General features: G+C 48.2%; 1 protein-coding gene across 1 annotated transcript; it reads left to right on the plus strand.

Moving 5' to 3' along the window:
- Nucleotides 1-5943: 5943 nt before the first annotated feature.
- Nucleotides 5944-9933, plus strand: LOC120928363 (putative uncharacterized protein ENSP00000383309). The gene is made up of 4 exons (XM_040339460.1): nucleotides 5944-7421; nucleotides 9073-9385; nucleotides 9530-9598; nucleotides 9746-9933. Exons 1-4 carry the CDS (start codon nucleotides 6116-6118, stop codon nucleotides 9894-9896), a joined length of 1839 nt encoding a protein of 612 aa, XP_040195394.1. The 5' UTR covers nucleotides 5944-6115; the 3' UTR covers nucleotides 9897-9933.
- The last annotated feature ends 5053 nt before the right edge of the window (nucleotides 9934-14986 follow it).

Below are 14986 nucleotides of genomic sequence, written 5' to 3' on the forward strand. Positions count from 1 at the left end.
GGTGGCAGGCGACATGGTAACGCGCTCAGGGCTCACACTGATTCGACATTATGGTGAGTTTAACTATTTCATTTTATATTACAATGTAATAATAGAAAAAATGCGCTTCAATCATCCTGACATCATAACAACCATATGCCATGATGATTGAAGCGCTAACACAGGTGTTTGGTGTATCTTTATCTGCTGATTGTTAAACTTTCTGGAATACACATATTTCTATTGTGGTGTAGGATCTGGGCCTGCTGTCCCTCCATCCCTCTTTTTTTCCTTCCTTCTCTCTCCTTCCCTCCCTATCTCTTTCTCCCTTCATCCCTCATTCATCTCAGAATTGGACCACACCCCCTTGAGCCACACCCCTTGAGTGATGCCCCCTTTAAGCCACACCCACTATTTTGATTAAGCCTTGCCCATATTTCTTATACACCACACCTTAAAATAAATGCCCTGTCCCTAATTATAATAAGACTCAACCTACAGGCAAAAAAGTGCCCCTATAATTTTTACAATGTTAGCAAATATGGTCTATAGCAGCGATCCTCCCATTCAAACACAGCTGCTCGTAGCCACCGTGCGGCTCCTCCCATTACCAGATCCCCCGTCTCAAGTAGCCACACCCCGTTTCAAGTTTTTGCATGCACTCGCCCCACCTCCATCTTCTCATTGGATCTCCGCACACACTCGCGCCGCCCCCACTTCTCCATAGATCAGCATTGAATATCCCAACCCCTCCCATAACTTTAGATTAGCCAGCGTTTGGCTCTGCCCCCGAGCCTCTAACCACGCCCCGTTTCTGTTTCACACTCCCAGACAGTGCTTGTGTTCCCCCGCCCCGCCTCCACCCTCTCATTGGCTCTCGGTGTAGTGTGGCTCCTCCCTCTAGGCATGTGTCTGTCACCTTTCCCCTAGTTAGCTCTGTGTATGGAGCTATGTGTGATTGGTTGGAGTGCAGAGGAGACATGGAGGGTATAATAGACCCCCCAATGTCTCCAAAAAAGAGGACCTGTCACCTGCCCAGAGATAACACATATGGGTTTGTTACACCCCTTCTTATAGCAAGAAAGTGACATGAAGAAGTAAAAAAAAAAAGTATTACAATAATAAATCCCCCCCCCCCGCACAAACAAATGTGTATTAACCACTTGCCGACCAGCCGCCGTCATTATACTGCAGCAGGTTGGCACGGCAAGTAGTCGGTGTACTTCGGGCACTTTAAGAGCAATAGGGGGCAAAGTGTGACACTGGACTCGATGCTCGTGACCATGGGCCGCGATGTCCGCCGGCCACCCGCGATCACTCCACAGAGAGCCAGAACAGGGATCTGTCAATGTAAACAAACAGATCCCTGTTCTGACAGGGGAGGAGAGAGAGATCTGCTGTTCCTAGTGATCAGGATCAGCGATCTCTCTCCTCCTCCAGTCAGTCCCTTCCCCCTATAGTTAGAACACACTGAGGGAACACAGTTAACCTCTTGATCACCCCCTAGTGTTAACCCCTTCCCTACCAGTGACATTTATACATTGATCAGTGGCTATTTTTATCTCTGATCACTGTATAAATGTCAATGGTCCCAAAAAGGTGTCCGATCTGTTCGCCGCAATGTCACAGTGCCGCTAATAATTGCAGATCACCGCCATTACTAGTAAACTAAAAATAAAAATGGCTTAAATCTATCCCCTATTTTATAGACGCTATAACTTTTGTGCAAACCAATCAATATACGCTTATTGCAATTTTTTTTTACCAAAAATATGTAGAGGAATACATATTGGTCTAAACTGATGAAGAAATTTGTTTTTGTTGTTTTACATTTTTTGGATATTTATTATAGCAAAAAGTAAAATAAAATATATATATTTTTTAAATTGTCGCTCTTTTTTTTGTTTATAGTGCAAAAACATAAAAACCTCAGAGGTGATCAAATACCACCAAAAGAAAGCTCTATTTGGGTGGGGGGAAAAAATTGTTTCAATACAACGTTGCACGACTGCGCAATTGTCAGTTAAAGCAGCGCAATGCTTTATTGTAAAAATGGCCTGGTCATTAAGGGGGGAAATCTTCCGGTCTGTAAGTGGTTAAATTGTGTTTGTGTGATCTAAAATGAGTTTTAATGTATTTTTTCCTGAAAATTTGCGCTTGATCAAGAGCTGCGCGAATATCGTGTGACATTAATAATTGTAACGGCCACCATTGTATTCTCCAGGGCCCCTGCTTTCAGAAAATATAATATGTTTTGGGGATCTAAAGTACTTTAATAGTAAAAAATATACTGTATGTGAAAAATGTTAAAATTGCTTCAGTCAGCAAGCTGTTAAAAAAAAATGCTCATGTTCATTTCGTAAAGTTTATTGAAAAAAAAAAAAAAGTGTCAGTTGGTCTGGTGACATCATCGTGGTGCAGGATCTGAGGAGGTAAATAGCTTGCAGGTTAGAAGTCTGCATCATTTTGAAGCAGGAGACGATAGAGAAGCATCTCTCTAGGTGAAGCTCCAGCGATATTCGGATTGATTTTATTTCCAGTGAATTGATATGTCTGTATACAGCGATAGAGTCACATCTACAACTAAAACTACAACCAACTCAACATCCAACCTGAAAATGAGAGCAGGAAGGAAAAGACGAGCAGAATCTCCAGCAGGAGGTAAGTCCCCCATTACACCATATTATTGTTACCACAATGGAGATTTCACTCATTTTAATTGAGGAATTTATATAAAAATAATTATTCCCAGCAAAGGGAAAGTCTATGAAGAGCTTCCTATCACATCTAATAGATAGGAAATAGGATTTTATATTTCATAGTAATAATAATTAGTAATATTAGCAGGAAGAAATGTGATTTTCTCAGTGAATGATTGGACTCAATCACACAGCTTTACCACAAGGAGATGGGATCTATTTTTAGAAATAACTGTCAACAATTTCTGAGTCAGCTGACAATAACTGTCACTTGAGCAGTGCGGCTCCTTGTTGTGCAGTGCTAGCCTTGTGAATGGAGCCCATTGCTATCGGAGGCGGTTATTATGAATGGAATCTATAATCTATCTATATATAAAAAACTCAACGTGTGTGTGTGTATGTATGTATGTATGTATGTTCCAGCATCACGTCCAAACGGCTAAAGATATTAACATGAAACTTGGCACACATGTTACTTATATGTCAGCAACAAACATAGGATAGGTGGTTTAACCCTTACCCACCCCCATTTGCCATGGTCGGGGTTTTCCTTTAAAGTCCCATTCAACTCTATGGGAAATACATGTTACTTCATAACTTCCAAACGGCTGTAGATATTTCGATAACACTTGGTCACATGTTACTTATATGTCCACTTAAACTATAGGATAGTTAATTTATCCCTTAACTACCCCCATTTGTGAGGGTCGGGGTTTTTGTTTAAAGTCCCATGCAAATCAATGGGAAATGTATGTTCCCACATAACTTCTGTACGCCTGGAGATATTTCAATAATACCTGGTACACATATTACTTATATGCCAAATAAAAATATATGACAGTTAAATTAACCCTTACCTACATCCTTATAAAAAAGATGGGTATATTTATATTACTATGATTTTCCTCCCCAAAAGGTTTAAAGCGGTTGTTCCCCCTAAAACAAATTTCTAACAATAGATTCGTAAGACCCGTTACACTGCGGGTAGGCTGGCTTTTGTTTTTGTTTTTTCGTACATACCGAGATCTCGCCGTTTCGTCCCTTGGCGGTGGGCGTTCCTAGTTGATTGACGTTTCTTTGACGGGCGCATACTGCGCGTCACGACTTTCCGACAGAAGCCGAACGTCATTGCGCAGGCGCCGTATAGAGTCGGCTCTATACGGCGCCTGCGCAGCGACGTTCGGCTTCTTTCGGAAAGTCGTGACGTCACGTATGCGCCCGTCCGAGGAACGTCAATCAACTAGGAACGCCCACTGACAAGGGATGAAACGCCGAGATCGAGGTATGTACTAAAAAAAAAAAAAAAAAGCCAGCCTACCCGCAGTGTAACGGGTCTTACGAATGTATTGTTAGAAATGTGTTTTAGGGGGAACCACCCCTTTAAGATAGGATGACCGGGCAACGCCGGGCATTCAGCCAGTAATGTATAATATAAGGCAGATCCTCATTACAGAGCAATCACACAGGTGACATCAGAATACATTTTTCATGTATTTGATGAAGAAATCCTTCTGATCTGTGAAGGAAATGTTTGCTGCTTATAAAACAATCATTCATTTTGGAATTGCTCAGAATCATGTCTGGCGCTTAATTCGGCTTGTCTGTTTACTGGCCAAACACTGTATGGCTCTTAACCACTTAAGACCCGGACCAAAATGCAGCTAAAGGACCTTGCCCCTTTGTGCGATTCGGCACTGCGTCGCTTTAACTGACAATTGCGCGGTCGTGCGACGTGGCTCCCAAACAAAATTGGCGTCTTTTTTCCCCCCACAAATAGAGCTTTCTTTTGGTGGTATTTGATCACCTCTGCGTTTTTTTTTGTTTTGCGCTATAAACAAAAATAGAGCGACAATTTTGAAAAAAATGCAATATTTTTTACTTTTTGCTGTAATAAATATCCCCCAAAAATATATATATATAAAAAAAAATGTTTCCCTCAGTTTAGGCCGATTCGTATTCTTCTACAAATTTTTGGTAAAAAAAATCGCAATAAGCGTTTATCGGTTGGTTTGCGCAAAATTTATAGCGTTTACAAAATAGGGGATAGTTTTATTGCATTTTTATTAATTTTTTTTTTTTACTACTAATGGTGGCGATCAGCGATTTTTTTTCGTGACTGCAACATTATGGCGGACACTTCGGACAATTTTGACACATTTTTGGGACCATTGTCATTTTCACAGCAAAAAATGCATTTAAAATGCATTGTTTACTGTGGAAATGACAGTTGCAGTTTGGGAGTTAACCACAGGGGGCACTGAAGGAGTTATGTTTCAACTAATGTGTGTTTCTAACTGTAGGGGGGTGTGGCTGTAGGACTGACTGCATCGATTGTGTCCCCCTATAAAAGGGATGACACGATCGATGCAGCCGCCACAGTGAAGAACGGGAAGACCGTGTTTACACGCGGCTCTCCCCGTTCTTCAGCTCCGGGGACCGATCGCTTGACCCCAGCGGCGATCGGGTCTGCGGGTCCCGTGGTCCCGGTCACGGAGCTTCGGACCGGGTCGCGGGAGAGCGCCGCGGGCAAGCGCCCGCGACCCACGGCTGGGTACATGTACAGGACGTACCTGTACATGCTTGTGCCCAGCCGTGCCATTCTGCTGACGTATATGTGCAGGAGGCGGTCCTTAAGTGGTTAAAGGGCCAGTAGACCCTAAATTGATTTGTCAGTTTTTGGTAAATGATAGAGAGGAAAAGTGAAGCTCCTGGTGTCACCGAGGAAGGAGGTGAATGGAAATCTTCCCATTCGTTCCCCAGGAAGCAATAAAACCTACAGAGGCTCTAAGCTTTCCTTGCTCTATGCAAAACAAATCAAGAAAATGTTTCAGTTTGGCCGTCCATTATGTTCACCAACAGATTGTACCACCTCCCATGCTGGCCATACACACAGCGCTTTTCTAGATATTTCTAGTATTCCTAAATAGGTTATAGATACATGGATACATGCATCCTCCTAACATCCCTCCCATACACGACCAATTATTACTCCTCCCACCCTCACTGTTTCCAACTAAAATATAAACGTGCGGAAACTTTTTGAACATCATATATATATATAAATATGTGGCAATAGTTATGGTGGGGGATTAATTCTCAGTTTTGGATATTGAATATATTTTATATTATGGAGAATGTAAGAGGGGAACATTCTGTCCCTCTCTACTCCTACTAAGGACGAAGTCCCCAGATCACCGCTGTGATTTAATACTTGTGAACAAAGCCTGAAATTTATAGAAATAACATTTGGAATTTGTCTTTAGCTTTGATCAGGAGGGAAGCAATACTTATTTACTAATCATCTCTGTATTATTCTTATTGCAGATGTAAATGAACCAATTGCGCATAGGCTTAGATCCAGAGCTCCTCTGGAGCCCATCGCTAAGAGGACCAGATCTAAGACCCCAGAGGACCAAAGTCAGCATCAGCTACCTCCTATGGCGTGCATCACTAAGAGGGCCAGATCTAAGTCCCCAGAGGACCAAAGTCAGCATCAGCTACCTCCTATGGCGTGCATCACTAAGAGGACCAGATCTAAGTCCCCAGAGGACCAAAGTCAGCATCAGCTACCTCCTATGGCGTGCATCACTAAGAGGGCCAGATCTAAGTCCCCAGAGGACCAAAGTCAGCATCAGCTACCTCCTATGGCGTGCATCACTAAGAGGACCAGATCTAAGTCCCCAGAGGACCAAAGTCCGCATCAGCTACCTCCTATGGCGTGCATCACTAAGAGGACCAGATCTATGTCCCCAGAGGACAAATGCAAGTGTCAGCCGATTGCTAAGAGGACCAGATCTAAGCCCCCAGAGGACAAATGCCAGTGTCAGCTACCATCTCTGGCACCCATCGTTAAGAGGGTCAGAACAAAGTCCCCAGAGGACCAAAGTCAGCATCAGCTACCTCCTATGGCGTGCATCACTAAGAGGACCAGATCTAAGTCCCCAGAGGACCAAAGTCAGCATCAGCTACCTCCTATGGTGTGCATCACTAAGAGGACCAGATCTAAGTCCCCAGAGGACCAAAGTCAGCATCAGCTACCTCCTATGGCGTGCATCACTAAGAGGACCAGATCTAAGTCCCCAGAGGACCAAAGTCAGCATCAGCTACCTCCTATGGCGTGCATCACTAAGAGGACCAGATCTATGTCCCCAGAGGACAAATGCAAGTGTCAGCCGATTGTTAAGAGGACCAGATCTAAGCCCCCAGAGCACAAATGCCAGTGTCAGCTACCATCTCTGGCACCCATCGTCAAGAGGGTCAGAACAAAGTCCCCAGAGGACCAAAGTCAGCATCAGCTACCTCCTATGGCGTGCATCACTAAGAGGACCAGATCTATGTCCCCAGAGGACCAAAGTCAGCATCAGCTACCTCCTATGGCGTGCATCACTAAGAGGACCAGATCTAAGTCCCCAGAGGACCAAAGTCAGCATCAGCTACCTCCTATGGCGTGCATCACTAAGAGGACCAGATCTAAGTCCCCAGAGGACCAAAGTCAGCATCAGCTACCTCCTATGGCGTGCATCAATAAGAGGACCAGATCTAAGTCCCCAGAGGACAAATGCAAGTGTCAGCCGATTGTTAAGAGGACCATATCTAAGCCCCCAGAGCACAAATGCCAGTGTCAGATACCATCTCTGGCACCCATCGTTAAGAGGGTCAGAACAAAGTCCCCGGTGGACCAATGCCAGCATCAGCTACCACCAAGACCAACATCACCATCAGATAGGCGTCGCACTCCAATTGGTAAGCAATGCATGAACCAATATTAATTGACTTTTTTTACGTTTACGTTTTTTATTTTTATGTTTGTTTATTTCAATGCCCCCAAAATTAAAATACTTATTCCCATCAAAGGGAAAGTCTGTAAAACATCTCCGATCCGATATAATATATAGGAAATAGGAGCTTGTATCTCTATGGGCCTGTGTCGATGGGCTTTGGCTTTGTGTTAGTGCCTTCAGTCTGAGACACTTCTGAGATCATTCAGAATTTATTGACCTCCTTCTGACTTGCATTTACCTGCCTAAAGTGGGATTTTCATTCCCAAAATTGTAAAATTCTCTTGGAGCAAACAAAAGCCCATCAACACAGGCCCTTCAATTAGTGGCAAGAATGTATTTTTTCCCAGATTAATGATTTGGCTCAATTCACACAGATTCCATACAAGGATAAGGTGCTCTGATTTTAGACACATAGGCCCGGATTCTCAAACGAGTTACGCCGGCGTATCTCCAGATTCGCCGTCGTAACTCTGAGTCCGAGCTGTCGTATCTATGCGCCTGATTCTTAGAATCAGTTACGCATAGATTTGTATTAGATCCGACCGGCGTAAGTCTCTTACGCTGTCGTAACTTAACTGCATATTTACGCTGGCCGCTAGGGACGTGTACGCTGATTTACGCCTAGAAATATGTAAATCAGCTAGATATGCAAATTCACGAACGTACGCCCGGCCGACGCAGTACAGATACGCCGTTTATGTTCGGCTTTTCCCGGCGTAAAGTTACCCCTGCTATATGAGGCGTACATGCGGCGTACCAATGTTAAGTATGGACGTCGTTCCCGCGTTGAATTTTGAAAATTTTACGTTGTTTGCGTAAGTCGTTCGCGAATAGGGCTGGGCGTCATTTAAGTTCACGTCAAAAGCATTGGCTTCTTGCGGGTTAATTTGGAGCATGCGCACTGGGATACTTTCACGGACGGCGCATGCGCCGTTCGTAAAAAGCGTAATTTATGCGTAACACACGCCCACATCTACCACATTTGAATTAGGCGGGCTTACGCAGGCCTATTTACGCTACGCCGCCGCAACTTTCGTTTGAGAATATAGCACTTGCCTGTAAAAGTTGCGGAGGCGTAACGTAAATAGGATACGTTACGCCCGCACAAAGATACGCCATTCTATGTGAATTCGGGCCATAGGTGTCATTTTGTAATTACATTGGACTCAGCTTAAAATATTTTTTTGGGTAAAATAAGGCTCTGTATTCTGGAGCGTTAGCTTTGTAAACTGAGTTGTTGAATATACAGATTGCTGGTGATCTTATTTGTGATGGAAATCTGGTCAGAAGTGTTGGAAATTGCCACATGTGTGTCCTGTATCAGGGATTCCAGGGGAGAGACCCCTTGGCTACAGTTTCTCGCTCTGCACATCTGTAGCAATATTTACGGAGGAAATTATTCTCTATTTTGGATGTTGAATATATTTGAAATTATGGAGAATGTAATTGGGGAACTAAGGGGACAATGTCCCCAGATCACCGCTGTAGTTATTTATTTATATATAAAACCCCTGAAATGTATAGAAATGACATTTGTAATTTGTCTTGAGCGTTGGTCAGGAGGGACGCAATTCTAAACCTTACTAAACATCACTTTATCATTATTATTGCAGATCATATTGCTTACCGGACGAAAGATGAATCAGTGCTGCCCGAGGAACAGAGAATTGTGTCAGCAAGAAGACGGATTCATAGTAGGCAGCAAGAGGAGGAAAGAATCGGATCTCCAGTGGTTCCAGGCATTGCAGAGACCCCATCAGATCGTGGATCTCAGAAGGAGGGGGAGAGAACCGGATCTCCAGTGGTTTCGGTCACTGCAGAGACCCCCAATGACCAGACACCCCCTCCCACTGAAGAGCCAATGGAGACGGACATAAAATGGGCCATCGAGTCTGACCCAGAAGCTGGTGGAGCTGGACAATGGAGGTAAGTGTCTTACATCAGTCAGTCTTTTCTCCCACTTTTAACCAAAACTTGATGGTTTTGGTTAGCTGGAGAAGTCATTTACAGATTATTTTGTTGATTTCCATTAAGAATCCCTTAATATAATTTCTCTCTTCTCTTATACAGGGTCACTTATTCATGTTGCACCGAAAACGACCAACCAGGGAAAGTGTCTTATGTTAATGGAAGATGGAGGTAAGTCTCTTACACCAGTCAGTCCTTTCGCCCACTTTTACATTTTCAGGGTAAAGTGATTGATTTTATTAACTGGAGAATTTATTTACAGCTTATTTTCTTATTTACTTTGGTAAAATGTTAACATTTCTCCCCTCTTACATACAGGATTGAAACTCCTTTTACTGAGCAAGAGATGGCGGGCTCTCCATGGAGCATGTCCTATGAAGAAGACGCCTTCAGGATCAGAAATCCACATTCCACCCAGGCGAGATTTCCATGGAGCGTCTCTTTTGAAGAAAACCGTCTCTTAGGGTAAGTGTCTTACATCAGTCAGGTTGTTCTCCCACATTTACAATTGTTGAGTAATGTTGGCCATACACTCCACGAAAAATCGTCCCAACAAACTTTTGAAAAACGAAAGTTCGTTCGTGAGCGCAAACGATAGTGCCATCATGTAATGACCGATAAATCGTTCAGTGGACATAAAAAAAAGAATGGTTAGTTTTTTTTACATATACCTAGTGCAGAAAGTTCGGACGGGAAACACATTAACCTTCCGATTTATCGTTCGTTCGGCAGAAAAAATCCAAACTTGTCCTTCGTTTTTTTGGCTCAAAAACGGCCAAACGATTATCGATTTTGTGCCCATTAACTGGCCGAAAAACGAAAGATCTTTCTTAACGACCGAATGTCAGACGAATTTTCGTATAGTGTATGGCCAGCATAAGGCTTCTTCCATGCAAGACGGTCATACAGCGAAAGGTTGGCAGCAGCCGCGGCGGCATGGCATGGCTATATATGCGAATCCCATGGTTGAACTTACGCAAAAGATCTGGATTTGGTCAGTGCATAAGTCCCAGTACTCACTATCAGCCTAGGTTCACACTGCTGCGATTTTGCCGCGATTTCGGCCGCAATTTAATGTAAATCGCAAAAAGTAGTACAGGAACTACTTTTTGAAATCGCAGATGCGGCGTCGCACTGATTAGGACAGTGCCATTGCCGACAATTGCCGCCGATTTGAGATGCGATTTGACATGTCAAATCGCATCTCAAATCGTTCCATATCGTACCCAGTGTGAACCAGGGCTAACAGTGAGATTTGTGTATGTATCCATGCAGACAGCCTGTCATTGATTAGGCTGGCATTAGCTTTTACTCCTGAGCAGAGAAAGACGGCCGAAAGTGTGCTGTATAACCCCCTTGAGGATGAATGCAAAAGATCTAAAGGCAATTGTTTTTTATTAATTAGAAGAATCATTTAGAGTTTCTTTTAAACATTTCTTTTAAGAAACCCTCCCTGATATAATTTCTCTTCTCTCACATACAGGGTCAGAATTCTGAACCGAGACTTGATCCTCTCTCGATGTTCCATCTCGTGAGGAGAAAATACATGTCTGTAGGCCGGAGGGTGCAGAGGGTGAGGTGGGTGCAGAGGGTGAGGTGGTTGCAGGGTGCAACAGGGTGAGGTGGGTGCAGAGGGTGGGGTGAATGCAGAGGGTGGGGTGGGTGCAGAGGGTGAGGTGGGTGCAGAGGGTGGGGTGGGTTCAGGGTGCAGAGGGTGAGGTGAGTGCAGAGAGGTTGAGGTGGGTGCAGAGGGTGAGGTGGGTGCAGGGTGCAGAAGGTGAGGTGGGTGCAGAGGGTGAGATGGGTGGGGTGGGTGCAGAGGGTGAGGTGGGTGGGATGGGTGCAGAGGGTGAGGTGGGTGCAGAGGGTGAGATGGGTGGGGTGGGTGCAGAGGTTGGGTTTGGATGCAGAGGGTGAAATGGGTGGGGTGGGTGACGGGTGCAGAGGGTGAGATGGGTGGGGTGGGTGCAGAGGGTGAGATGGGTGGGATGGGTGCAGAGTGCAGAGGGTGAGGTGGGTGCAGAGGGTGGGGTGGGTGCAGAGGGTGAGATGGGTACAGAGGGTGAGATGGGGTGGGTGCAGAGTGTGAGGTGGGTGCAGAGGGTGAGATGGGTGCAGAGGGTGAGGTGGGTGGGATGGGTGCAGAGTGCAGAGGGTGAGATGGGTGGGGTGGGTGCGGAGGGTGGGGTGGGTGCAGAGGGTGAGATGGGTGGGGTGGGTGCAGAGTGCAGAGGGTGAGGTGGGTGCAGAGGGGGAGGTGGGGTGGTTGCAGAGGGTGAGATGGGTGCAGAGGGTGAGGTGGGTTCAGAGGGTGAGATGGGTGGGGTGGGTGCAGAGGGTGGGGTGGGTGCAGAGGGTGAGGTGAGTGCAGAGGGTGAGATGGGTGCAGAGGGTGAGATGGGGTGGGTGCAGAGGGTGATATGGGTGCAGAGGGTGAGGTGGGTTCAGATGGTGAGATGGGTGGGGTGGGTGCAGAGGGTGGGTGCAGAGGGTGAGATGGGTGGGGTGGGTGCAGAGTGCAAAGGGTGAGGTGGGTGCAGAGGGTGAGATGGGTGGGGTGGGTGCAGAGGGTGAGGTGGGTGGGATGGGTGCAGAGTGCAGAGGGTGAGGTGGGTGCAGAGGGTGAGATGGGTGGGGTGGGTGCAGAGTGCATAGGGTGAGGTGGGTGCAGAGGGTGAGATGGGTGCAGAGGGTGAGGTGGGTGCAGAGGGTGAGGTGAGTGGGATGGGTGCAGAGTGCAGAGGGTGAGGTGGGTTCAGAGGGTGAGATGGGTGGGTGCAGAGGGTGGGGTGGGTGCAGAGGGTGAGGTGGGTGCAGAGGGTGAGATGGGTGCAGAGGGTGAGATGGGTGGGGTGGGTGCAGAGGGTGAGGTGGGTGCAGAGGGTGAGATGGGTGCAGAGTGCAGAGGGTGAGGTGGGTGCAGAGGGTGAGATGGGTGCAGAGGGTGGGGTGGGTGCAGAAGGTGAGATGGATGCAGAGTATGAGGTTGGTGCAGAGGGTGAGGTGGGTGCAGAGGGTGAGATGGGTGGGGTGGGTGCAGAGGGTGAGGTGGGTGCAGAGGGTGAGATGGGTGCAGAGTGCAGAGGGTGAGGTGGGTGCAGAGGGTGAGATGGGTGGGGTGGGTGCAGAGGGTGGGGTGGGTGCAGAGGGTGAGATGGATGCAGAGTGTGAGGTGGGTGCAGAGGGTGAGATGGGTGGGGTGGGTGCAGAGGGTGAGGTGGGTGGGATGGGTGCAGAGTGCAGAGGGTGAGGTGGGTGCAGAGGGTGGGGTGGGTGCAGAGGGTGAGATGGATGGGGTGGGTGCAGAGTGCAGAGGGTGAGGTGGGTGCAGAGGGTGGGGTGGGTGCAGAGGGTGAGATGGATGGGGTGGGTGCAGAGTGCAGAGGGTGAGGTGGGTGCAGAGGGTGAGGTGGGTGCCGAGGGTGAGATGGATGCAGAGGGTGAGATGGATGCAGAGGGTGAGATGGGGTGGGTGCAGAGTGTGAGGTGGGTGCAGAGGGTGAGATGGGTGGGGTGGGTGCAGAGGGTGAGATGGGTGGGATGGGTGCAGAGGGTGAGGTGGGTGCAGAGGGTGAGATAGGTGGGATGGGTGCAGAGGGTGAGGTGGGTGCAGAGGGTGAGGTGGGTGCAGAGGGTGAGATGGGTGCAGAGGGTGAGATGGGGTGGGTGCAGAGGGTGAGATGGGTGCAGAGTGCAGAGGGTGAGGTGGGTTCAGAGGGTGAGATGGGTGGGGTGGGTGCAGAGGGTGAGGTGGGGTGGGTGCAGAGGGTGAGATGGGTGGGGTGGGTGCAGAGGGTGAGATGGGTGGGGTGGGTGCAGAGGGTGAGATGGGTGGGGTGGGTGCAGAGGGTGAGGTGGGTGGGGTGGGTGCAGAGTGCAGAGGGTGAGGTGGGTGCAGAGGGTGAGATGGGTGCAGAGGGTGAGGTGGGTGCAGAGGGTGAGGTGGGTGGATGGGTGCAGAGTGTGAGGTGGGTTCAGAGGGTGAGATGGGTGGGGTGGGTGCAGAGGGTGAGGTGGGTGCAGAGGGTGATATGGGTGCAGAGGGTTAGGTGGGTGGGATGGGTGCAGAGTGCAGAGGGTGAGGTGGGTTCAGAGGGTGAGATGGGTGGGTGCAGAGGGTGAGGTGGGTGCAGAGGGTGAGATGGGTGCAGAGGGTGAGGTGGGGTGGGTGCAGAGGGTGAGGTGGGTGGGATGGGTGCAGAGTGCAGAGGGTGAGGTGGGTTCAGAGGGTAAGATGGGTGCAGAGGATGAGATGGGTGCAGAGGGTGAGGTGGGGTGGGTGCAGAGGGTGAGGTGGGTGCAGAGGGTGAGATGGGTGCAGAGGGTGAGATGGGTGGGGTGGGTGCAGAGGGTGAGGTGGGTGCAGGCTGGGGTATGTAGAGATCACTGGGACCTGTAATATCTCCATTAAAAAAATCATGCTGGGATATGTAGTCCCACAGCATCTTATTCCAGGCTGGGAGCTGAACCCCCATTACTTACACAGTGCATGTTGGGAGTTGTAGTTCCCCATGCGGACAGAGATTGCTGGGAGTTATAGTTCCTCAGAGCCTGAACAGAGGCGGCAGATTATACAGACAAGCCGTGACCCACCTGTAGTCTGGACAATGGCTCCTCCCTCTGGAGCTCTGTGTGGGGGATGGTCCCTCCTCCCCCACTCTCCACACACCGACACCCACATCTCCACTCACCTACCACCGAGGGTGGGGCTCCAATTGCCCGCCCTCCCCCACACAAACTGCTGATCCAAGAAATATTCGATTGCCTCTCGGGGGATCAGGAAGGAATTTTTTCCCCAGCTGGAGCACATTGGATCATGCTTTGCTGGGGTTTTTCGCCTTCCTCTGGATCAACTGCCTCACAACCCAATACATCCACTCATCTACCACCAAGAGAGGACGCTACCAGCCTGGGTATGGGGTGAGTGTGGCCAATGGAACTTCCCCCCAAGTTTCATCTGCCCTTACTCCCCCACCCCCAGCATACTGGTAATACCACCTGCCCCCACTCATCTACCACCAAGAGAGGACGCTACCACCCTGGTTATGGGGTGAGTGTGGCCAGTGGAACTTCCCCCAAGTTTCATCTGCCCTCACTCCCCAATTTCCAGCATACTGGTAATACCACCTGCCCCCACTCATCTACCAACAAGAGGGGACACTACCACCCTGGGTATAGGGTGAGTGTGGCCAGTGGAACTTCCTCCCCCGCTCTCCACATACTGACTCCCACATCTCCACTCACCTACCACCGAGGGTGGGGCTGCAATTTCCCAACCTCCCCCACACACACGGCTGATCCAGGAAATATTCGATTGCCTCTCGGGGGGTCAGGAAGGAATTTTTTCCCCAGCTGGAGCACATTGGATCATGCTTTGCTGGGGTTTTTCGCCTTCCTCTGGATCAACTGCCTCACAACCCAAAATATCCACTCATCTACCACCAAGAGGGGACGCTACCACCCTGGGTATGGGGTGATTGTGGCCAATGGAACTTCCCCCCAAGTTTCATCTGCCCTTACTCCCCCACCCCCAGTATACTGGTAATAGCACCTGCCCCC

The sequence above is a fragment of the Rana temporaria genome, chromosome 2, assembly GCF_905171775.1.
Source record: "Rana temporaria chromosome 2, aRanTem1.1, whole genome shotgun sequence".
NCBI lineage: Eukaryota > Metazoa > Chordata > Amphibia > Anura > Ranidae > Rana > Rana temporaria.

What these genes read in the sequence shown, in the direction of transcription:
- LOC120928363 (XM_040339460.1), top strand. Translation starts at nt 6,116, where the DNA reads ATGGCGTGCATCACTAAGAGGGCCAGATCTAAGTCCCCAGAGGACCAA. An exon ending in GGTGGAGCTGGACAATGGAG is followed by an intron (nt 9,386 to 9,529) that starts GTAAGTGTCTTA and finishes TCTCTTATACAG; the next exon opens with GGTCACTTATTCATGTTGCA. An exon ending in TATGTTAATGGAAGATGGAG is followed by an intron (nt 9,599 to 9,745) that starts GTAAGTCTCTTA and finishes TCTTACATACAG; the next exon opens with GATTGAAACTCCTTTTACTG.